Below are 23,747 nucleotides of genomic sequence, written 5' to 3' on the forward strand. Positions count from 1 at the left end.
ACGCAAATCTGCATTCGTCTCTTGCACTTCGCCAAAGTGCTTTAAAACCCCTTCACGCATAACTGGATTAGGCTTAGGTTTACAAGCAGCCTTTATTGGGGTAAACAGGGGGAGTTAAAGCAGAGAAGTGTCTATTTGACTGCAATCGATAGCGCCGGGAGGCAGGCAGGCGACGCGAAACGTTGCGCGACAAAGTTTAAATAATTTCCTTTTTTGACAATGTGCGAATTGCAATATGCGTGGAGACTCTTCACTATAAGTTCATGAAAGTTGTCTTTTGTCCAAGGCAGCTTTTGCTCAGTCTATCCCTCTCTCAAAAGCAAAGCCGACAGCAGAACATCACCAAACTGGAGTAATTTCCCGGAAGATGCAAGAATGTCCTCTCTTGCATCATCCAGTCGGAGACGTATAGAACAGTCCGTTTCTGTGCGGAGAAGTGATTGCAGATCATCTTCGACAAACGTACATTGATTGTCCCCAGCATCTTACATCATCACGTAAGTGAAATCCGCACATGCTGCTGCTGCGCTCCTCTGGAATCACGCTACTACCACGACAACGCGAGCGCCTGCGCCAGTGTCGGTGACGTCAGAAGAAGCATGGCGGTCAAGGTGACTTCGGCAATACTACACTTTCCAGAAACTGTTTCTAATGCTGTTAACTTGTTTTTCTGTTTAAGGTAGCGAGCGAGAGGAATGATGGTAGGGCTGTCGGGTGTGATTGAGTAGGTTTTTCGGAAGGTGAGCGGTACGCACGCTCCCGCACGAGCATCATTGTGCTCCCGACTGGCCTCTGTTTGGCCTTCAATGAACATAACTAGCCTTGTGACTGCCGTGGCTAGTAATGTTCTGCGCTTATCCAGATTAGATAATAGAGTTCTTGCCCTCAGCATCTTCCTGATATCGTGTCAGTGTAGTGGCTGCCTGTGCTTCGTGATCATTTCTTTAGTATAGCCAGCTAAACTTACCTGCTATGTTGATGTGATTGCTGTGATGTGTAGCACGTAGCTATACAGTTATAGGTTCTGTCTGCATGTTCCCGGTTTAACCTCGGAGGTGTTAGCTAGAAACCAGCATAACTTTGCCAAGCCTCTTGACTTTCAGCATGGGTGTAAAAGCAGTGTGTGTGCTCCAAACTGATAAACAAATTAAATGTCGAGCTGGACTTGATTGCTAACCGTTCGCTGCAGTGAGCGAGTCTTGTGTTTGAAGTCTCACCCATATTAAATTTTATGAAGATGTCAGGAGGTTTATGGTAACCAGTTGGTGGCTTGGGCCGTGTGACTATTTACTCATTCCAGTATACTTTTGTGAGTAACCTCCGGCCAATGTATTTGCAGGTGCAGTCAACCAAACGGGCCGACCCCAACGAATTGAAGGTCATCTTTCAAAAGGTAAGTAACATTATCTTGACATTGTAGCGGACCAGAAATACAAATTGACGCCACTCCCAGTGTTGTTTTTTAGGAATCTTCAGGGTGATGAATGTTTATGGGTCCCGTCTTACTGTTTTGGTTGCTGTTACTCCAGGGAAATGTGAAATTATTTTTTGGTTGTATTTAGATGTGCAAATATGTTGAAATTGGTGTCTGGTATGCAGTGGGTTGCTTAAAAACTAGTCTAATGGATTACACCTTCAGTAAAACAGCAAAGGCAAAAAACAATGGGTTAATGTTATCTTTATTTATTTTTTATTAAAGGATACCTTTTATTTGGCTATATTGTCTACACACTTTTCAGTGTGGTGTGGTGGAAACCACCATGAATGTGTGTGTATTTTGGTATGCCAATGCCTGTTGTTTCATGCTGGTGTTTACTAGGAAAGTCACAGAGGTTATGATTGATCACACATTGTGTTTGTGCATGCATAACAAGAAGTGATGAGGTGAGAGGTGATGTTGTTGTGGAGTTGTGCTGTTCATGTGACTGAGTGCAGTGTGTGTGTGTGAGTGAGCGAGCACGAGAGAGAGAATGTGCATGTGTTATGCAGGCTATGTTTGTTCCATGTTCCAGAGGTTACTCTGACATGCCTGGCTGAATTGCCTTTCATGTTAGACATGCTAATGTTCAGGCTGTCATTCCCTCCCAGTCTATCCTTGCTTCGGGAGGATGGAGAGAATGATAAGGGAACCAGGTGATATGATATTGATGATGACAAAATATATGATATTGATGATCGGCTTTTTGAATGTCATATGTCAGGCAGTTGTCCTTGACTTTCATTTCACACGCATATGACTACATGACAGTGTAGGGAAACTTTGTATGGAGCAATGTGGAACAGTGTAAAATATGACACTGTTTATATACATTACAGATAGTTGTGTGTTTTAGATTTCTTGAAGGAGACTGCAGTGAAATGTTAGTTTGGAATGTCTTTAAAATACTTAGTCGGTCTTGGGAAAATGTAGCCTGACGAGCCAGACCCACATCAAGATTTAGGGTCTGGGAACTTACCATTGGCACTGCTCAATCCGAGAGGCGGGATAAACGGTTATCTTTCAAATTTCCTCTGCACGCAATAGGATAGCACTACAACTCATGACACCCATGCATTTTCCCACCAGTGGAGCTAGTTGGCTACTAGTTGATCAAACTTTTGGCAATTGAAAAAACTCGAATCGCAATTCAAAGACCGCTGTTCGCCAGCAGCAGCAGCATCCATCTTCATTGTTTTCAAGTAGCAGGGAATTCACACGGAACCGTCGCCGACTCTATGCACGATGTGATTGGCCTGATTGAAGTTTCATTTTTCCAGCTCGCAAGCCAACGGAGAGTTGCTAGACTACCCTGGCTGAAAATTACATTAGCTGCCGCTAGAGTGCGTCTAGATTTCTAGGCTAGGGAAAGTGCTAATGTAAGTATGGTCAAAAGCATGTAATGGTTTTGACAACATTGGGGTGGTTGACCTTGAAAGTGCAGCTTCTACCTCAGATTTCTGTGCTCACACACTAGAGCCTAAGATTGCTTAAAACACACACAAGTGTCCACGCGCACAGTCACACACACATATACACACACTCACACAGTCTAAGCCATGCTCATGTGAGAGAAAGCTAATCTTTTTCTCTAATAATGGCTCACCATTGCATGAAAGTAAGCTACAGTTTCTCCCCTCAATGGAATACAGTTGAGACTTGAGTCTTCTTAGGGAACGCTTCCATTAATGAGCCAGAATTTGTGGGGTGGAGTGTGTTGGCTCGGGTCACAAGCTTGCTCTGGGCAATCTTGAATTCTCAAAGAACAAACACAAAGGAAGTTTGTGGCCATGAAGTGGGAAAGGTCAGCTAGCACATAGATAACCTCTACATGTTTAGCTCTTTAAAAGTGAGAGTAATGTTGATTTAGACGGTGGTAATATGGAGAAGAAAGGTGACGCTCAGTACCGTGCTGTTTGTTTGTCTGTGGATCACGCTGCAAACATGTGCCACAGTGGTGCCCTTTGGATGTTACTCTGGCTGTAGTAGTAACCTTTGTTGAACTGTCTGTGCATGGCATACATGTGTTCTGTGTTACTGTGCCACCTCTGGTGCTCATGCACACACACACACACGCACACTAAACAAGCGCACACTTTCAAGTCCTTATCTGTGAGGATGCTGATTGAGCATTTCTTAAGGAAGGTCAACCTGCGTGTGTGTGTGAGGGAGAGAGTACCAGTGTCTGTAAGTGATTACATGAACGTGTTTATTTGCAAGGAGATAGCAGAGCTAAGATTGTTGTATTTTCACTTTCATTTTCAGGAGCATTTGTTACCAGTAATGCTTTGTCGTACCACACTATGCCTGTGGGTGCAGTTTGAGCTGATAGAGGTGTATGATGTCATACCAGGCAACAATTTTTGAGTGTGTTACACGCTAGAGAGAACTAAATGAAAGTACTGAGAGCTACATACTACAGAATACTTTCAGACATCTGAAAAGGCATCTGAAAAGTTAAATTTCTAGTACTGAGTAGGGTTGCAAAATTCCGGGAATTTTCATAGTTGGAAACCTTCCATGGGAATTAACGGGAATATACGAAAATAAACGGGAATTAATGGGAATAAACTGGGAATTTTTAATATGGCAAGTTAGTCTATAACAGGGAACTTAAATGTAGTGGACAAAACCCCATCTTGCAGCATAATATTAGTTAAAACAACCTGATTTAATGCAATTTCAGTCAAATTTCTACCCTGCACATACGTCAATCCCATGCACACAGCAATCTGCATAGGCCACTAGACATAAAGTAAACCTATGATGCGTTCATGTGCATTGGGAAAATAAATTCCCAGTGAAAATGTCACCTCGTGGGGATAACTGGTGTGAAACTGGGGGAAGTTTGCAAACAGAGTTGCCCAGTTATGGGCTTGTCGTCACATTTGTCCTCATTGAAATGGGTGTACGTCATTTTGCATAAACTGTAATGGGACGATTAATCTGTCTGATTAAGCTTGACAATTTATATATAATTTAATCTAGGTTTGGTTTGGTTGGGGTGGTATGTTGTGTCATTATATTTTTATTTGTTTTACCATTTTCTGGGATTCTAACTGAACAAACTGATGTTCCAACCAATTGGATTTTGTTGTTGAGTGGCGTGGTGTATCTTGGGCAGTTCAGTGGTTTCAGTGTTGCTAGCTTAGCACGCTAGTAAACCATAGGCAGAGAATGGGATTCCTGCTAGCATGTTAGCTATCTTTGTATGCTAAGCTAAGCGAAAATACGAACAAACAAATCATATTGCTTATTACGAAACAAAATGTTAATGTCTGTATATGAAACAGTAGGAATTACCAAACATTCCTGTAAATTCCCATAATTTCCTTTAATTCCATGAAAGTTTCCAATTTGGAATATTTCCAAAATTCCCCAACTTAATTTCCCATGAAAAGTTTCTGGAAATTTACCGGAAATTTTCCGCCCCTTTGCAACCCTAGTACTGAGTATAGGGAGTTAAAGTGTCTGCATATGTTGCAGATGGTGATCTGTGTGTGTGGGTGTGGGTGTGTGTGTGTTTTCTCCATTGTAGTATGCAAGTGTTTTGGACAAGGAGGGGGAGCGGTTTATGACCCCGGCGGACTTTGTGCAGAAGTACCTCGGCCTTCACGCGCAGGTCCACCACAACCCCAAAACTGTGCAGCTCATTGCTGGTGTGGCTGACACAACCAAAGATGGGTGAGGAGCACATACACTCACACATGCCGGCTCTCCTCTCAAACCTCCCTTTTTCTTGTCCATTTGCATCTGGACGCTCGCTCCCTTCCTCTCTTTAGTAAGATGAAAAGAATTTAAAAGCAGACCGACCAGGCCTTTTTTTCTGACCCATACTCGGACATTGGCTTCCTATGACGCACACACACGTGCTTACACTGCCATGTTATCAAATCTAATGGCAGTGTTCTTACTCTCTACATTGACAGACATGATTATTGTGCTCCTCAGTCAAGCTTCTGGTAATGTCCTCCCTGTGATTAGATAAGACTGAGTGGGAATGAAGCCAAGTCTTAATGTCATTACGAGCCATTACAGTAGTCGCTCCACTCCGGAGTGCCTAGCCTTGCTTTATGAAGTCAGTGTAATAATAGGAGCAAACACTTGAGCAGAGTCATAAAAGCCACAGTCCTGCTGCGCATACTGTATCAGAGCGCAGGGCCACATATCAGGATTCAACACAGACAACTACTGGGACTATTGCTCACTTAGAGTCTGTTAAATATTCAAATATTAAATATTGCAAATACAATTCTATATGCAAATGATGTATTAAATGAATACTATACCACTAAAATAGTAATTGAGTTGTACTACAGGTATATGCAGTGTGTCCATTTATCTATTGATTGCCGTCCCCCCGCCTATGTAGTACACGGTGTAGTGATATAACACATGTGTATTTGATGTGGGTCATGTGTAGTGGTCATGAAGGCAAACAGGCACTGCTTTGACCTGGTGCCCACCGGTTGTGATGTGACCTCCAGTCAAGTGTGAAATGGACTGCAGGGCACTCTTCAAAGGCTCAGGGTGGTTCATGTCGGCTAAATAATGAGAGAATTGTGCAAAGGCACACTGCTTCTTCTATTTAGTATATTTGTTTAAAATTGAAGTTTAACCAAACTTCTAGTCAACACAACAAACTGTCTGTCCACTGCTGGAAGATGGTATATATATCCTTAGACCAAACTCCTGTTATTTGAACTGTCCATGCCATCCCTTTTGATAAGTTTGATATGAATGTTTTGGAGATGGCTTAGAAGACACCGCTCCTCCCCTCTTTGGGCTTGTCTGTGGTAGTAATGGTGTCCTGATTTGAACAGGGCCATTCTCTCCAGCCAGCCCAGACCATTTCACTGAAGGCTGCTGGGAGTCCTTCTCTTTTGGAGGGCATAAATCTGGAAATGTGTTAAAAAATATCTAGAGCCCTCTTGGATTTTTTACTATTAATATTCTCTACAACCTATTTAAGGTTACATTGGCTGATATTATTTGTTAATCATGACATCACAACTGCCTGCTTGTTGCCAAATGTAGCATATATATCCATATATTGTGTATTTATTTACAAGATTGAATGAATGCATGTGTGCCTATCTTGGCTCATCTCTCCCCCTCTCCCTCTTTCCCTCTTCCACTCTCTCTCTCTCCCTTCCTCCCTCCCTCCCTCCCTCCCCCTAGGCTCATTTCTTTTCAGGAGTTCTTGGCCTTTGAGTCTGTACTATGTGTGCCAGACGCTCTCTTCATAGTGGCCTTCCAGCTCTTTGACAAGACTGGCACCGGAGATATCTCTTTTGGTAAGGACTGTGTGTGTTCACATCAAGTCTGACAGGCTTGGACTCTCGTCTTTACACAATTGTTAGGTTGTTGGGGGCTATTTTGGATTACAAACTAAGCTGAGAAGTTGCACACGCACATGCACACAACATTACAAAGCAGGTTGTTATGTGCAGGACCCTTGACCCTTTCTTTGACACACACACAAACGCACACCCACACACACACACACACCATGCATGCACGCACACACACACAAGCATATGTAATATGTACACACACACACGCACCATGCATGCACGCACACACACACACACACACACAAGCATATGCACACACACACACAAACATGCACGCACACACACACACACACACACACAAGCATACACACGCACACACAAACTTGCGTACGCACATACACACACACACAAACACAAATACACACAAACACAAACACAAACATCCACACATACATACATTTATACTATATATATGTTTCTCACACATACCCACACAGTTTCTCTCAGACTTAGCCTAGACGGTTTGGAAATGGATCAAATACTGAGTGTATTTTCTTTTTCGGACTTACAGAGAATGTGCGTGACATCTTTAGCCAGACAACGGTGCACCATCACATCCCTTTCAACTGGGACTGTGAGTTTGTCCACCTGCACTTCGGCCATGACCGCAAGAAACGTCTCACCTACCTGGAGTTCACACAGTTTCTGCAGGTAAGCTTTTAAACAACAACATCCACACACACAAACATCCACACACACACACCCACACACACATAGTTTGCTTAGGGCTGTAAGACATGCCTCAACTACAGACATGTCTCTCACTGACACACACACACACACACACACATGTACGTAGATGTCACAGACACAGACATGCAAACACATCAATCCGCTATGTAAACATGCAGGAATAAGAACAGCAAACATAAAGACTTATAATCCACATGCAGTATATTTGTCCTGTGCACCCACATACACATACAGCAAGACGGTGGATGTCTCTGCTTCCTAGTACTTGTCAGAAATATCTACTCGGGGAATCTCATTGGCTCTGACAACAGCCCTGACCCCCCTACCCCTCTTTTGATTGCTCGCCTGTCATCTCTAATCATGTCTGATTGGTCGAAATGCACCTGTTTCCTGTTTGTGTTCCAGGAAAGGTATCATGTTACATGGCCCAGGGCTTTGATTGGGGGGTGGGCTTTTTGGAAAGGAAGGGATGAGAAAATAAACAACAGAAATGTGAATGTGGACTGGATTGGGTTGGGTTTCTACTGAGCTGTATGGAGGCATGTGTCCAGCATGTTATCTCCACGATGCCATCATGATTTTTCTGTAGGACATTTGACACCTACTTACACCTCTGCAGAATTCAGTCTCACAGTAGGGATTACCTAGACTATATCAAACCCATTTGAAGGATTGAAAGTTTTTATAAACTTTAGCCTATTAAAGTTGCATCTTGTCATTTGTCCTATGTCTGTATCACAGCTATTTCTGTCATTGAACACAGAAACAATTGAAAACTGCTTAAGAAACACATTGCATTGAACCGGTCATTTTAGGACCGTGAGAAAGAGTAGTGTTTGGTGTGAGTTCAATAATAGACAGTACCCTCTGTTGGATTGAAGTTTAAAGCAGTATAGACTAAATTTAGATTCCACGCTTGCACACAGAGCAGTCGGCCAGCGCGTTTTGATTTGCTGCGGGCCGGATTAGAGTATTTTGCAGGACGTATGTTGCACATGTGTGCACTGAAGGCAGCTCTGATTCCCCTACTGAGGACCAATCGCACGTGATCCTGGAGCTCAGCTGCTTGAGTGGTGCATGAGTCATGGAAGCTATTTCCCATATTTAGATTTGGGAAAAGTAGAAACGTAAGGCTTACACTTACAGTGCATATCAAAGGAATGTATCTGTGCTACATGCTACCCATCCGTGAGTATAGTGAGAAAAATGAGAAAAAACTGTTACCGTAATTTCCCAACTATTAGCTGAGGTTTAAACATTGATTTTGGAAAATTTCTTCAGCTATTGAGGTTAATACATGAGGACAGTTAATATGGTTTTCGTTTTTTTTTTAACTTGCATAAAACACTGTCCTGCGGTTTATACACAATACGGCTAAGACACAGGAAATTACTGTATTAGCCATTATTGTTTAGAAGACATATAAACATGTCATGTGTTTATCTCATGTGTTTGTGAATTTGTGCATATAATAGAATGGCAGGAACTGATTTCACCCACAATGCACATACATTTCGATTCCCCCCTCTTTCGTAGTACACATACATTCCTTGCTCAAAACGGTAGTATTATTGACCTTACATTTTAGGTTTGTGAAATGTTTGTGTAAGACTTTAAAGGATGCACCTTTATATTTGTGTGAATAGAATCTCAAGGGCATATGGGATGTTGTCAAGAACAATGAAAAGAATGAAAAGAAAGCAAGCCCAAAGAGCAGGATAGTATACTGTATTGAGATCTTCAGACTTTCCCCCTAGTTTGTTTTGTTAGTGATTGTGTCTGCGTCTGTCTTTGCATTGTGCCTTTTTGATGCTGAAGTTTGTTTGTGTGTTTTTTGCCGTAGGAGCTGCAGCTGGAGCATGCGCGACAGGCGTTTGCACAGAAGGACAAGGCCAAGAGCGGCGTCATCTCGGCCATGGACTTCAGCGACATCATGGTCACCATCCGACACCACATGCTCACGCCCTTCGTGGAGGAGAACCTGGTCTCGGTGGGTGGAGCATGGAGCGAGGTGGACAGATGGGGTGGGGCCAGAGAGAGATAGGACAAACAAAATTGTATTAATTTGTTTTGATTGTACCAGGGAAGTCATTAAGAACAGTGTCTCATTTACAAAGGTGGTCTGACCAAAAGCAAAGCCACTTCAGGAAATGGACACATGCTCTGTGGAAAGACACCAGCTCTAAATAGTAAAGAGGCTGACCCCTGTGTTTTTATTTGCTTCATTCGATCCCTTACACTCTGTAATCTTTATGCACACTTTGTGTCTTTTTCTTAGTTCATGTTTTTTGCATCACTATCACCTGGAACAGAAAATGCCAGTTATTTTGCCAGGTTACAAGGGTCTGAGTGTATCAGCGAGAGGATGAGAAATCTGAAGGATTGTGTCTTCTGGTGGTTTGTTCCCCCAGGCTGCAGGGGGAGGTACTTCTCACATGGTTAGTTTCTCTTACTTCAACGCCTTCAACTCTCTACTCAACAACATGGAGCTCATTCACAAGATCTACAGCACTGTGGCTGGCACGCGCAAGGATACACTGCTCACCAAAGGTATTCACACACACCCACCCACACACATACTTACACACCTGTGCCCTGACAAAGTTCTGTTGAGAGCCTTGCTCACAAGTCCATATGCAAATGATTATTCTCTTCACCACAGTGTCCAAGAAAGACTTACAACACGATATGCACACAAACACACACCATATGATTTTGCATAGTGTTCACTGTTCAGGACTGTAATGGGCTTGCCCAGTTACACAGCTCACAAACCGGACATGCAAAAGCCAAGACTCCACTCAAACCTATAGGCATGCAGGAAACTGTGAAGAACATTAGACAGAATATGTTTCTGAGTACTAATAATCATTAAGACAAATAATATAGTTATGTAGTCACTTCATTATTAGTAACAATGTGACTATTATTGATTATACACAATGATGCAACAAGTTCTGACTCATGTGACTGTGTTTGTGTGTCTGTGCAGAGGAGTTTGTTCATGCTGCTAATAAGTTTGGCCAGATCACTCCCATGGAGATCGACATCCTGTACCAACTGTCTGGCCTTCACTCCCAAACCGGGTTAGTATCTTTTCTTATTGACTGATGCCAGAAGTGGTCAGAAATACCAGAATATCTTTTACTATTGATGGATGTCAGAAATAGTCTTACTCTTACTTCTTAGCAGAGGTTGATAACTTCGGCTTCATAAAGCAATTACTAAATATAGCGGCGATGACGGGCCCGAGCACCTATGGTTCCGCAAACCGTGACACTTCGTAATCCAACAGTGCATGTGGTATGCATGTCAAATGCACACATCTGATGTGTGTAATACATTTGTTATGTGAGTTTTATACATTGGAAGAACTTACTCACTTCCTGTTGGGCGAGATGTTTTACACCGACTGCATTGCTGGCAAGAACATTCAATGACATAAGAGGCCGCTATGGAGTCCCTGGACCACATTAGGGTTCTAACCTCTGTCCTTCAGTTGAAACTTTCATCCTCTGTTAGAAAAACTACGTTGAGATTAGTGTAGCAATAGATCATAGGCTGTTTTCTTCTAATGTTAAAAGTAGCGATATTACATAGAAATATAGACTTAAAAGTAGTGATATTAGATAGAAATACAAACATAACAAGTTCATTTGATGAAGAATACGATTTGAACCATCTAGATTGGTAAAAGGTGAAACAAATAGGTAGACTTTATTAGTATAGCAAAGGCTAATGTGAATAAAACAGTTGAATTAATTAATTGCTCCCAAACTGGGCTGGTGGCTTATGCTGCCTTTAAGAAACGTTCAGTGGCCTGATCTGAAGTAGTCTGTGCCAACAGGGTACAGTTTAACATGTAATGTTTACAAATTAAAGCCTATTCTACCCTATTTTCTATAATAATGTTAGTCTGAAATAGTGTGTGTCTCAAGCAAGGTTATTTATTGCCTGGTTTGGTCCATGCTTATCATCCTTATTCTAATAGTCTACTATGAAGTGTCCATTAGGTCTGTGAAATCTTCAGAATTGTCTGATAACTCATGAAAGATTGCTGAGGAGTTTCGACCAATTCAGGCATCAGGCTATGAGTGCATTATAAGGGGAGAGAACCAATCCTAAGTACTTGGGGGTGGGACAATTATTCATAAAGACTGAGGCCCTTTCCGAAACTAGTTACTTCACCCTCTCCCTAGCCACTTAGTTACTTCGTTTGCGTGTTTACGTGGAGGGTCCACCATATTTAGGGCCATCAGAAACCAATTAGTGTTAAGTGGTATTGTGTTATAAACCCTCCGCTGAGTGAACACTGTTGGTCACTTGTGTGTCAATTAATACAGCACCTTATGGAGATAGAGGATGTTTCAAAATGTTAGTTCCGCGTGAGTAGGCCACGCCTGTAAACAAATCCATGGTTCTGTGATAACCAGCTTCCGCTAGGAGAGTGAAGTTCGTCCCAAAGCTCAGTGTGGTATTATAACCCTACGCACTAATCAAGGGAACTTCATTTAGCTGCGAGGGTGCTTCTCACCCGAGTTCACCCGGTAATGGAGGAGGAGTGGGTAAGGACTAGTTTGAGTTCAGTGTGTGGAAAGGGGGCAGGGCCTGATAGATTCCAAGTCCGGAAATGAGGAAGAAGGTTTTTTTGGTTTTAAGTTCCGTTTAAGCCATTTTATCGCTACAAGGGGATTTTTTTGTTTTTCATTAATAGCTTACAGGAACAGAAAAGAGATGTATGGGTGTAATAAACTGTGGGAATGCTTTCAAAATAATAAAAAACTGTGAGAAATAAAATCCTTTCCACCCAGCATGGACCAAGAGCATTGTCATGCCATCCAATTTCTAAGTAAGTGTGTTCTGTGTCTAGACGACTGAACATGTCAGACATCGAGAGGATAGCACCACTGGAGGAGGGCGCGCTGCCTTACAACCTGGCTCAGACACAGGTAAGACAGACGTGTGTGTGTGTGTGTTGGACCCTCCTTCAGTCTCTGTCCTTTTGCTTGCATGGAAAAAGCTAAATAAATTAACCAAGAACATAGAAACACACAGAATAATACAATACAGACTTATGCATTTAATTCAAATCACAGAATTGAATGATTTAGTTAATTTAGTTCCATTTAATATTACCAAAGTGATTTTACGTCATCAAAATAAAATATTTAAACATCCGAGTTCAACTGTACACTCAAACATGTAAGACGAGTAGTCTCCCCTCACATACACCTGATCTATACGCTGGCTGTTGTTTGAGATATTGAGTGCATGTTGGTGCCTTGTCTGTGCTGGCGGTGCGGTAATTGTGTGAGATTGGGGCACTTTACCCGCTTGTGAAGACAGAATCGACCGCCGCTGTAATTCCCCCAGCTTCCTCTCTCTTCCTTCTTCCCCTGGCTCTCTCTCTTTTTACCTCTCCCTTCTCTTTGTTCCTTCATATCCTTTCTTTTTTCATTCATTCATCTGTTTCTTTTTTTCCATGTCCTTTCCTCTTTATGAGTATTACCATTTACATAGTCTGTATTCTAGATTCTGCTCTTCTGTATTCCATTTCTCTCCCCACCTTCTCTTTCTCTTTTTCTGTACCTATCTTTCTCTTTTTCTCCTCTCTGTCATTGATGTGTTAACTGTTTTGTATTTGTTTCTTGGCATATTGCAAGAATCATTTTTAAGATCTCTCTCTCCTTCTCTCTCTTGCAGTCCCCGGGCGATGGCTCGCGAACAGTAATGTTGCAGATAGCGGAGTCAGCGTATCGCTTCACTCTGGGCTCCATCGCTGGAGGTAATAATGGCAGACAACACCACGCACCTGACCCACACATTTACCCCACACTTCTCATCCTTCTCCCTGTCTCTGGCTGCGTCTATGTTGTTTTCGTTGTTGTTTTAAACTATCTATGTCCGCACCAACGTTTCAGACTCACTGCACACAGTAACGTGGACTTCAATATCAGGTGGAGTTTTAAAAAACGGAATTTCCTAATTTCATCCAGCGTTCTGGTGTTCTCTCTTCAGTATCTAGACGAGGCCAGTGTATCCCTGTACAAAGTCTGTGTGTTCAGATCCCACAGCTCATTGCCACTTCTCTCTGTTTACACTGTGTAATCTCTGAAGTCTCTGCCAAGTTCTTGCCATGTTTTGAGAAAACAAAAGCCTTATCCTGTTAGCATTATGGACTAATGCCAGCGAAGAGTGCCATTGTAGCCTCTTCTGTCAGCTTCACTCTCCGGAATAAAAGTCATGGGTTCATGAGTTCTTCAAGACTAAATGTATGAATTAAATCAGGTTATTGGATAGCTTTTTGTCAGATAATTATTCTGATGGGGTGAAAAGGATTCTTGCAACCTTAATAGCTTCCGAAGTTCATATGGTACCTGGAAAATTTGTCATAATATGGAATGGAACCTTTCATAACGATGGAAGTTCAGCTTTTTACAGATTTCTTAAGTCAAGTTAGATCACTTTTGAAGTCTTTTTTTTGTGTGAACCCTTTTGTTTTGTTCCTAGACTGCTATCTGTAAGAAAGTGGGCTGACCGTCCACATGTAAATAGAGAAATCCAGTGACCCCCACGGTTATGTAAATATTTGCCACATAAGCACAAGCACGTTCCCCAAGGATCTAAGTAAATAAAGCCTCCCAAAGAAACCCGCTTGAATGGCAGCCCGCAAACCTGGCGTCAGGGGCACACACTTAACAGTCATGCTAAAGTACAGGCTTGTTGCCGTCCACTTTTTTTCCCCTCTCTTTCTTTCTTTTATGAAAGATCACATTTCCCCTCCTTCTCAGTGTCTCCTGTCTGCCACTGGTAATGACTTTAAACGCTCTGTGCCTGTGATCTGCAGACCATTTGATGTCTGCATCGCCACATCCACAATTGCACGTAAATCACATCCACAGAGATGCAGCTTTGATGCAGGAGGACACCAAGAGCTGTCTGAATTCAGATGGCTTTCAGAGGCTTATGAATACTCTTGTGGATATAAAATGTTACACTCTGTGTGTGTGTGTGTGTTAAATATTTTCATATTATTTAATGCTCACATGGATCAGTGTGCATTGCATTTGTGTTTGGTTAATTGTGTGTATGTAGGTGAATTTTCATATGTGTAGATTTCCCTCTAATTGTGTGTGTGTGTGTGTGTGATTAGCAACGGGGGCGACAGCAGTGTACCCCATTGACCTGGTGAAGACGCGCATGCAGAACCAGCGCTCCACCGGCTCCTTCGTGGGTGAGCTCATGTACAAGAACAGCTTCGACTGTGCCAAGAAGGTGCTCCGCTACGAGGGCTTCTTTGGGTTCTACAGAGGTACACTGCCCATTTGTGTGTGTGTGTGTGTGTGTCTGTGTCTGTGTGTTTATTGGTTTGGCTTCTGTGTGTGGGGAGGGGGGGGGGGGGGGGCTGTGTGTGTGTGTATGTTATTGTGTCTGAATTGTCGGCGAAGATTGAATATGGAAGACCAATACTGCCATCTACTGCTGGAAGTTGTTTTTGCAGTCTTCCGTGGTATGGCAATTGTATGAGGCCTGTGCCTTTGTGAGAGGGTAAAAGTTTATGTGTTTGTAGTTTGTATTGTGTGCAAAATTTATGTGTGTACCTGTGACAAAGAAAGTAACAGTGTGTGTGTGTGTGTGTGTGTGTTTGTGTTGGCAGGCCTTGTGCCCCAGCTCCTTGGAGTGGCTCCAGAGAAGGCCATCAAACTGACGATGAATGACTTTGTGCGCGACAAGTTCACCCAAAAAGACGGTTCCATTCCCTTTGCTGCCGAGATCTTAGCTGGCGGCTGTGTAAGTACACAAGAGCTGTGTGCCTGGTGTGAGCACTGTGTTGTACTGTTCTTCATCTTGTATGTTGGAGTGGACTGTGTCTGCTGCTCTCATGGTAGTGTGTGTGTGTGTGTGTGTGTGTGTGTGTGTGTGTTGTATTATGTTTATGTGTCTTTGTGTGTTCATGGGGTGTGTGTGTGTCAGTGTGCTAGCGATGCTTGTGTGTGTGTGTGTGGGGGGGGGGGGGTTGTGAGAGAGAGAGTGGGAGGCCCCCTCATCTTAAAACGGTGCGGCCCGTTCTGGTACCCCATAATTATGGTCCATTTTTAAAAGCGAGTTCTCCTCCGTTCCACTGGCTCTATTTTTACCCGGCCGCTAATTTTGGCCCGCAGGGCTTCCCTTCACATGTGGTCTCTGACCGCTGGCTGCAGGGCCCGCGTCGCCATGGCAATGCCCCCCACAGGGCTGGGGTTTGACCTCTTTTGGGGCGAGGGGGAGGTGGAGGGCGGAGGGGACAGGGCTGAGGTTGCGACCCTGCCAGGTTTTTGATTGGTGGCGTGCTCTAGGCCAGTGGGGCTTCCTTTTGGTTTACTTGAGTCTCAATTCCCTCCCCTCATCTCCGGACTATAAATGCACCATTGCCTTGCGGAGGAGGAGATGTGCAAACTTAGTCATGAGCACAAACATCTCATAAACAACCAAACAAACAAACAGGAAGTAGCCGTGTCTTAAAGGTGGGTAACGTAGCAACAAGATCACTGTAAGTAAGCACTCGTTTGGTTTATCAGCTTCACCAAAACATTGTGCTCACCAAATTGCAGAGTAGCTACCTTTCTGTTTCTTTCTTTATTTCCAAATTTGCATTCCATTCTGAGATTGTAGATCTCTGGTATCAGAGATCAGTGTGTATACGCAAAAGTTGAGCATTTTCTATACATAAAAGTGTTTGGAAACACGCTCCTCTGAACATGATCTGCAGGTGGCACATAATATGTGTTATTACAGATTCATACAACAGTTAGGTCCGGTCGAACCATTTGTTCATTTTCTGATTGGGTGAGAGGCATTCCATGAGGGATGATATCTCAGAACATATCTCAGAACTTTTCACTGCTAGTAATCACTCAGAGAGAGAGAGGGAGAGAGAAAGAGAGAGAGAGGTTATTGAATGAGCGAGACTGAGAGCGAGGTTATTGAATGAGAGAGACGGAGAGCGAGGTTATTGAATGAGAGAGACAAAGAGAGAGGTTATTGAATGAGTAAATGGAGTTTACTCCAGCCTTGTGCCTGTGGCCGAATCACAGCCATGGCGATATCTGCTGCCAAAGCCACTCACTCATGCCATACTGCTTAAAATCACAGATGGGTGAACCTAAGAGGAACCAACTGTGATGCACCTTCACATGGTCCTACAGATCCATTTGTCCCATGGCTTTCACATCAAACAGGAACCACAAACTAACCAAACGCAATATCGGGTCTCAGTGTTCACCACATTAATGCTGAAATGAGTTTCATATGAATGGATGTACGGATGTCTGCCTACATTTCATGTTGCTGTGGGAATTGCGTCTCGTCATCAGTGGCTGTCTTGTGGGCCATTATGAGCCTGTAGAGTTCAGTAGATACTACCTAACTTTTATATGTGATGATCCCAGGACCCTCATCATGTGGGAAGCCTTTTCATCACAGACATCTTCCATCTGCTGTTAACGTTCCATACCTCCAGCCATACATACGAGTAACAAGAACCATTCCTGAAAGGCTAGCACTAAACCATTAACGTACCGCTATCTCCCCCAACCCAGCGAGATGCCTCGTAAAGATAAAGAGAAGACGACAGACCAACAGATAAACGAGTGTTTGTCTCTCTGCCTCCTGCTCTATCTTTTTCTGCCCTGGGGCTACTGTCAGACCTCGTGTGTGTGTGTGTGTGTGTGTGTGTGTGTGTGTGTGTGTGTTCCATTATTTTCCTTCTGAAGTTTCTCATTTGTGTTCATTTTGAATAGATGAAACGCCATGTTTTTCACATCAAAAAGGAACCACAGACCAACCCAACCGTGACTATGAACTCACCACATTAATTCTGAACCCAGTTTTGTTATACACAGGATCCTACTAATGAGGATGGATCATTGAGAAACCAATAACAAACTCCACTTCCGTTTGGGGGCAGAAAAAGAGGGATGACAATAGGAAGACGAGTGGAGGGCAGGGCGGTAATGAGATGGGTGGATGGCAGAATGGAGCGGTGCAGGAAGTGAGGGAATTGAAGGATGGGGTAGACGAGTGCGGAGGGAGGTCTGGACAGGGGTGATGAGGTGTGCTGGGGTCAAAGGGGAGGGGTCAGAGTGCTGGTGCCGAAGTCAGACGCTGCAGGCCATGGCCCGTCTCACTCGGCCTGTCCTGTTCCTTCTCTCCTCTCCTCGCTCTCTCTGCAGCGTGGCCCTGGCCCGCTGCACTCAGTACTCCTGGCGTATCCACTCTAGTGTGGTTCTCTCTCTCTGGCTATGTTCAGACTGCAGGCAAAAGTGGCACAAATCTGATTTTTTTGGGGGGGGGCAAGTGACCAGGTCAGACTTCTTCAGAAGTGTTGTGAACGCTCAAATCTTGCCGAGATCTGATTTTTTTTTTTTTTTCAAATCGGATTCAGACCACTTCCATATGTGGTCCTGGATCATACCCAGGTCTGATTTTTTTTCAATGTGGCCGCAGTGTGAACAACCATAGCAGATTTGATGCGACTTTTATGCCAATCTACATTGACATTTGTCACAATTATGCGCTGGCGGGAGTTGGCTGATGTCATTGTTATTGTTCTTTTGCTCATGCGGGTCACTTCGGAACTGCAAACCGTTCACACCGGAATCTGGCAAACAAAAAATCTGAGCAAAAAATCCAAATAGAGCAATAAGACTTGCGGTGTGAACGTAGCCTCTGTCTGTCTGTTCCTCCAACTCCATCTTGCTCAATGTCGTATCGGTCACACTCCTACTCTCCTGCTCATATTGTTCTATCTCTTCCACCAACTCTCTCTGTGTGTGTGTGTGTGTGTGTGTGTTATATACTGTATGTCCATCTCCCAAAAGCCCACTTCATTCTAGCTCATATCAAACTGAGTTAAAGAAAGATTGTCTTTCTCTCTATTCTTCTTCTCCTCTTCTGATATGATGTGACCCACCATTTGTTTATACTAATTCTTCTCTTAAGAGTGGATCCAGGTCTCACTTCCCTGGAACTTGGGAAATGTGTTTGTTTGTGTGTTCTTGTCTCTTGTTCGTTCTCCAGGACCCCATAGTAAGGCTGTGTGCTGATCTGTCGTTCTTCTCTCTTCTCTCTGCAGGCTGGTGGATCTCAGGTGATCTTCACCAACCCGCTGGAGATCGTCAAGATCCGGCTCCAAGTCGCCGGGGAGATCACCACGGGGCCTCGTGTGAGCGCGCTCAGTGTGGTCAAAGACCTCGGCTTCTTTGGCCTCTACAAGGTGAGTGCGCATACAGTTGAGAGGGTGTGAAACCTGCGAGTCTCTCAGGTCTTCTGGTGTGTTTGTGTGTGCGCTTGCGCGTTTGTGCGTGCATGCACATGACTGTTCAGCCCAAAATATGTGCAAATAATGTTGGCTTGAACTGTATGTGTTCTCTGCAGGGTGCCAAGGCTTGTTTCCTGAGAGACATCCCTTTCTCGGCCATCTACTTCCCAGCCTACGCCCACATGAAGAAGGAGTTTGCTGACGAGCACGGCCGACTGGGACCCCTGCAGCTCCTCGCTGCTGGCGCCATCGCTGGTAGGCATGACGACCCCTACTGCTAGAGGCTGGAGGTTTGAGTTTCGATTCCTCCTCCTCCTCCTCCGGTAACGACCTATTTTGATGATGACCCAGGCTTAAGCAAGTTAGCTGTTATGTTTTGTTTTTTTATCAGTGGGAAAACTACTAAGATTTCTATCTCCCCTGTTAGAACATCTCTGGTAAATCTCTCCTGCTAGGCAATCAGTGGTGTTGAGAGCAGAGATTTGTGTTTGTGTTTTTTTTCTCCTCATTCATGGCATTGTTGTGATGGTGGTTGAGCTGTCCAGATGTTCTGTACACGGAGAACCCATTACACAGTGACTGGAGAGATACGGAGACCCCCACGCAACGTGTGTTCTTACCCTGTGGACTTGTGTCTCAGGTATCCCCGCGGCCTCTCTGGTCACGCCCGCTGACGTCATCAAAACGCGACTGCAGGTGGCTGCGCGTGCTGGTCAGACCTCGTACAACGGCGTGATCGACTGCTTTCGCAAGATCATGAGGGAGGAGGGCTTCAGGGCACTGTGGAAGGGTGCTGGAGGTGAGCAAACTCACACACATTCACACACACTCACATTCACACACACACACACTCATAATTAGATTTTATTTATTTAAATTCAAGGAATCACCATGAATTACACAGGCAGACCACTGATGAAAATGTGTATATATGCACCAGCAAAATGGATGCGTGTAAATCCATACAGTACATAAGCTCCAGACTCATTGTAATATGGCTCAACTTCTCTGGCCGTTTTCTCCCCAGCTCGAGTGTTCCGCTCCTCCCCTCAGTTCGGTGTGACCCTGGTGACCTACGAGCTGCTCCAGCGGTGGTTGTACGTGGACTTTGGTGGAAAGTGAGTATCGTTACCATAGCAATCGTCAGGCAGATCATTGGTATATTCCATGGTTCCAGTAATTGCATGAAATATAAATATGAGCCATCCGACTGCACGCTAAAAAATGGGTGCTGCTAAACTCTGAAACTAGGAGAGTATTTTTCATTGTGTGACTCAAGACCTACTGCGGGCATAGAAAACACTTCAGTCTCCTCACTGTAACACAGATGCACATCCTGCATCCCTGAGGCTACAGAAACTCATATCACCCACAGCAACAGTACACTAAGGATGGCTCTGAAGCTCCCTGTGACCTTAAATATCGCACCACGACTACACCACATACAACGCGTACAGTAATTTCCTGTGTATTAGCAGCATTGTGTATAAACCGCAGAACAATGTTTCATGCAAGTAAAAAAAACAAAACATATTAAAACCATATTAACTGTCCCCGTGTATTAACCTCATAGCTGAAATAATTTAGCAAAATCAATGTATAAACCATGGCTAATATTTGAGAAATGACGGTAGTTAAGGCCACCCATCTTGACAACGTCTGTGTTTATGTGCCCCCTTCTTATTTACATTCTTGGGTTTTTTCTTTCTTCCTTTTTCCAGACGGCCTGTAGGCTCAGAGCCCACTCCCAAGTCCCGCATCTCGGAGCTCCCGCCTGTGTCCTCGGAGCACGTTGGCGGCTACCGCCTCGCCGCGGCCACCTTCGCCGGCGTGGAGAACAAGTTCGGCCTTCACCTGCCCAAGTTCAAGTCCTCGGGGGTGACCACCCTCTACCACCCCGAGCCCCCCAAGCCCGAGAGCCCTCCGCCGGCCGATGCCCCCTCCTCCTCTTAGAGACTAGCTGCCCCCACCACCCTGCCTGGTGGCGAGCCGCCGCCTCCTCCTCCTCCTCCTCCTCCTGTCGGCTGCATGATCTGTCTCTGAGCCCCCCGTGCCATTTCACTCCACCTCTTCCTTTTCTCCATCCTCCTCTCAGATTGATCACTCTTTATTTTTATTCCTGGAGTTTCTCCACTCACAGGGTCCAACATGGTGACGGTAGCGGTCACTCACAGACATCAGCTCACTGTTGCTTATTTGCTACTGGGCGCCTCTCTGAATGATTTCCTTTTCTTATCAATTAGTGACATTATGGTTTTCGATTTGTGGCCACCGCAGTTGTAGTTGAGCGTGCACATTTTGGTTTTATCAGGGTTATCATCTTTTGTTTACCTTTTTTCTTTTCTTTTTGCTAGTTTTGTTTACCTTTTCTTTTTGCTAGTTCTTTTTCTAGTTGCACTTTCATTTCCTGTACATAGTGTACATCTGTACAGAGACGCAGAGGAGAAGAGGAGAGAGAGGTGAAAAACAGAGGCTGTCCAGGAGAGGTGACCTCTGCGACCTTCATTTCAAGAGAGGTGTATGTGTGCACGTGTGTCCTTCTCTCTCTCTCTCTCTCTCTCTATTCTCCCCATTCCTTCACAAGCACGTCTCTAAAGTAAGATAAAAAAAAAAAAACAAGGCCGATCCGACGGTTTTCCAGACGTGCTTTATCGATCAATGAGAAATCAGGGCGGGGGACAATTAAAAAAAAATAATAATAATGACTAGGACATAATATAAATGTATTTCATTCTTGTATTTTATTGAATAAATCATTGTGGTTAAATTTAACAAGAGTGGGTAAAGATGGAAGATTTGTTTCAGAGTGATATAAAATTCTCTTAACAGGATTGACTGGGAGGGACACACAACAAACATAAAATATGAAAATTTTCTGGAATACTGGACTTGGTCATGTCATATCCATTTTTTAAATGCACAATTCATAAACCACAAGTGCATCAGTTATGTGCGTGTGTGCGTAGGTGTATGTCTGGAATGTGTCTGGAGTTGTGTGGAATGTATGCTCTTGGTGTTTCAAAGTGTGTATGTGTGTGTGTGTGTCTTTTTGTGATCGGCATCCATTTACCAATTAACCCGATTCTTTTGAACACCTTCAGAGCCCCTTCAATAGGGAAGACTAGCGTTTCATGAATACACTGGAACATACTTAGCACAAGGTCTTGCTTTGGTTTGAAAAGAGGAAAAAAGCACCGCAACTGTTACCGAGTAGTACCAAGCCAGCAGCAGTACAGAGAGCCTGTAGCCCACACTATGGTTTTCCAAAAGGTACAAGATCCTGGTGCTTGTAATAGGAAAATCAAGCACTTGTCGGAGAAACATGCCGCAAAAAATATATGTATGATTATGTACGTTATCAAAATAAAACTCATTCTAAATGTGTGCTGTGGTTAACATTATGCTATTTTTTTTCCTTTCTAAAATTCATGGACTGATTAATAATATGAAAATTGAGAGGTATAGAAGTCATGACATCAAAACGTATTGAATCCAGCTCTCTCCATCTGTTACAATCAAAGAGTTACTTAAGTAGTTTATACAGTACAAATCTCTACTTTCCTACACTAGGTGAGGTGAGATACTGTTATGGGCTCTGTGACAGTTCTACATTTACCTGAACTGTCCTCTGTGTGAAGGGATGAGTAACAAACCCTCAATGACTCTGGAATGCGACTACGGAATGGGTATCTAACAGGTGTGGTTCTACAGAACTCAAGGCTGGTTGGTGCGCTGGGCTGGGGGGTGAGTGGGGCTTAAGGCGTCAGGGTCAGAGAGGTGGGACTTGACTGCAGGACCGCACTTGTGATTGGCAAGCCACTGCTGGACTGCACTTATGATAGGTCAGCTTTTCCGTCTTTCTACAGATGATACAAAGTCAGGAAGAGAACCCCCCGTCCCTATGTCGTGTCTAATATAACGGTTAGTGTTTCTAACGCGGCTTATACTGCTTAGAGTATAAAATAACATTTTATGAAGAATAAAAAGAAGCTCATTACTAAATAAATACAATTGATGTCGAAAGTTTAAGTTAATGCACTGAAAAACAGTACTACAAAAAAGTCGAAAGATAAAAAGTTTTGCATATTGCAGCGGTAGGTACTGAGTTAGTGTTGGTATAGCTAGTTTAAAACATTCCTGAATGTGGAGGTTAGTCAGTTTTCATGCCAGGGAACTGTTTAAATAAAAACACGCAGGAGAAGAGAGTGCAGGCTGGATCCAAATAACCAATTGGATTAGTTCAAAGCTGCCCTAGCAATCAGGCAGCCAATCGCTGGGCGGCGAGCTCTTCTGCATCCTCCCGGTTTTCATTGATCTCCGAGAGCGTGCGCACAAAGCGCGTCCACTCATCTGGCCGCGGGACTGAGATTTGCTGCAGAGAGGACAAACAAACACATGATTAGTTTTGGTCGACAAGAACCACAATACACATCAATTTAGCTAATTGAACTATCTGAAAATGGCAAAATCAAGGCAAACTATGTGCTATAAAACAATAACAAGCAAAGACACATGCCCTGGGTCATTCTACGACTTAGACTGACCACCATTGGATGTAGGATGTAGACAAAAGCATAAAGCCACAAAGCTTGAGCCAGTCACGGTCACTGTGGACACTCGCTTTTAGACAAATGATTTGGTCTGGATTAATTAACTCTTTTCAGAGTCGGAAATTCCATTGTCCTGATACTGTATATGTTCTCTGCTGCACCCTGCTTGCCTCTTCATGGGATGTTAAAAAGGTCAACAGTGCTGTCCAGGAGTCTGCAGGCACAACTACTGGTTACACACAAACACAAACATACACACACACAAACACAAACATACACACACAAACACAAACATACACACACAAACAAACAAACACACACATCACACACACACACACAGACATACAGGAGTCCTGACAGCACTTGACAAT

At 43.8% G+C, this 23,747-nt stretch overlaps 2 protein-coding genes across 10 annotated transcripts in view; one reads left to right on the forward strand and one right to left on the reverse strand.

Moving 5' to 3' along the window:
- Positions 1 to 22,210, forward strand: slc25a12 (solute carrier family 25 member 12). 2 transcript variants are annotated; one of them, XM_042080559.1, is made up of 17 exons: positions 1 to 611; positions 1,340 to 1,393; positions 5,016 to 5,161; positions 6,659 to 6,774; positions 7,346 to 7,485; positions 9,371 to 9,517; positions 9,939 to 10,077; positions 10,520 to 10,613; positions 12,398 to 12,476; positions 13,231 to 13,312; positions 14,681 to 14,839; positions 15,185 to 15,318; positions 18,641 to 18,781; positions 18,943 to 19,081; positions 19,467 to 19,625; positions 19,854 to 19,944; positions 20,548 to 22,210. In XM_042080559.1, exons 1-17 carry the CDS (start codon positions 600 to 602, stop codon positions 20,777 to 20,779), a joined length of 2,064 nt encoding a protein of 687 aa, XP_041936493.1. In that variant the 5' UTR covers positions 1 to 599; the 3' UTR covers positions 20,780 to 22,210. The 2 variants fall into 2 exon arrangements, with proteins under 2 accessions (XP_041936493.1, XP_041936494.1); XM_042080560.1 differs by lacking the exon at positions 1 to 611 and adding an exon at positions 641 to 740.
- LOC121698443 (dynein, cytoplasmic 1, intermediate chain 2a) overlaps positions 21,549 to 23,747 on the reverse strand; it is a 185,743-nt gene continuing 183,544 nt past the window's right edge. For all 8 annotated transcript variants that reach the window (XM_042080547.1, XM_042080545.1, XM_042080546.1 and 5 more), the window contains one exon: positions 21,549 to 23,198. In XM_042080547.1, the coding sequence (XP_041936481.1) occupies positions 23,085 to 23,198 (114 nt within the window). In that variant the 3' untranslated portion in view covers positions 21,549 to 23,084. The remainder of the gene's footprint in view (positions 23,199 to 23,747) is intronic.

This window comes from Alosa sapidissima, chromosome 23 (genome assembly GCF_018492685.1).
Source record: "Alosa sapidissima isolate fAloSap1 chromosome 23, fAloSap1.pri, whole genome shotgun sequence".
NCBI classification, from domain to species: Eukaryota; Metazoa; Chordata; class Actinopteri; order Clupeiformes; family Clupeidae; genus Alosa; species Alosa sapidissima.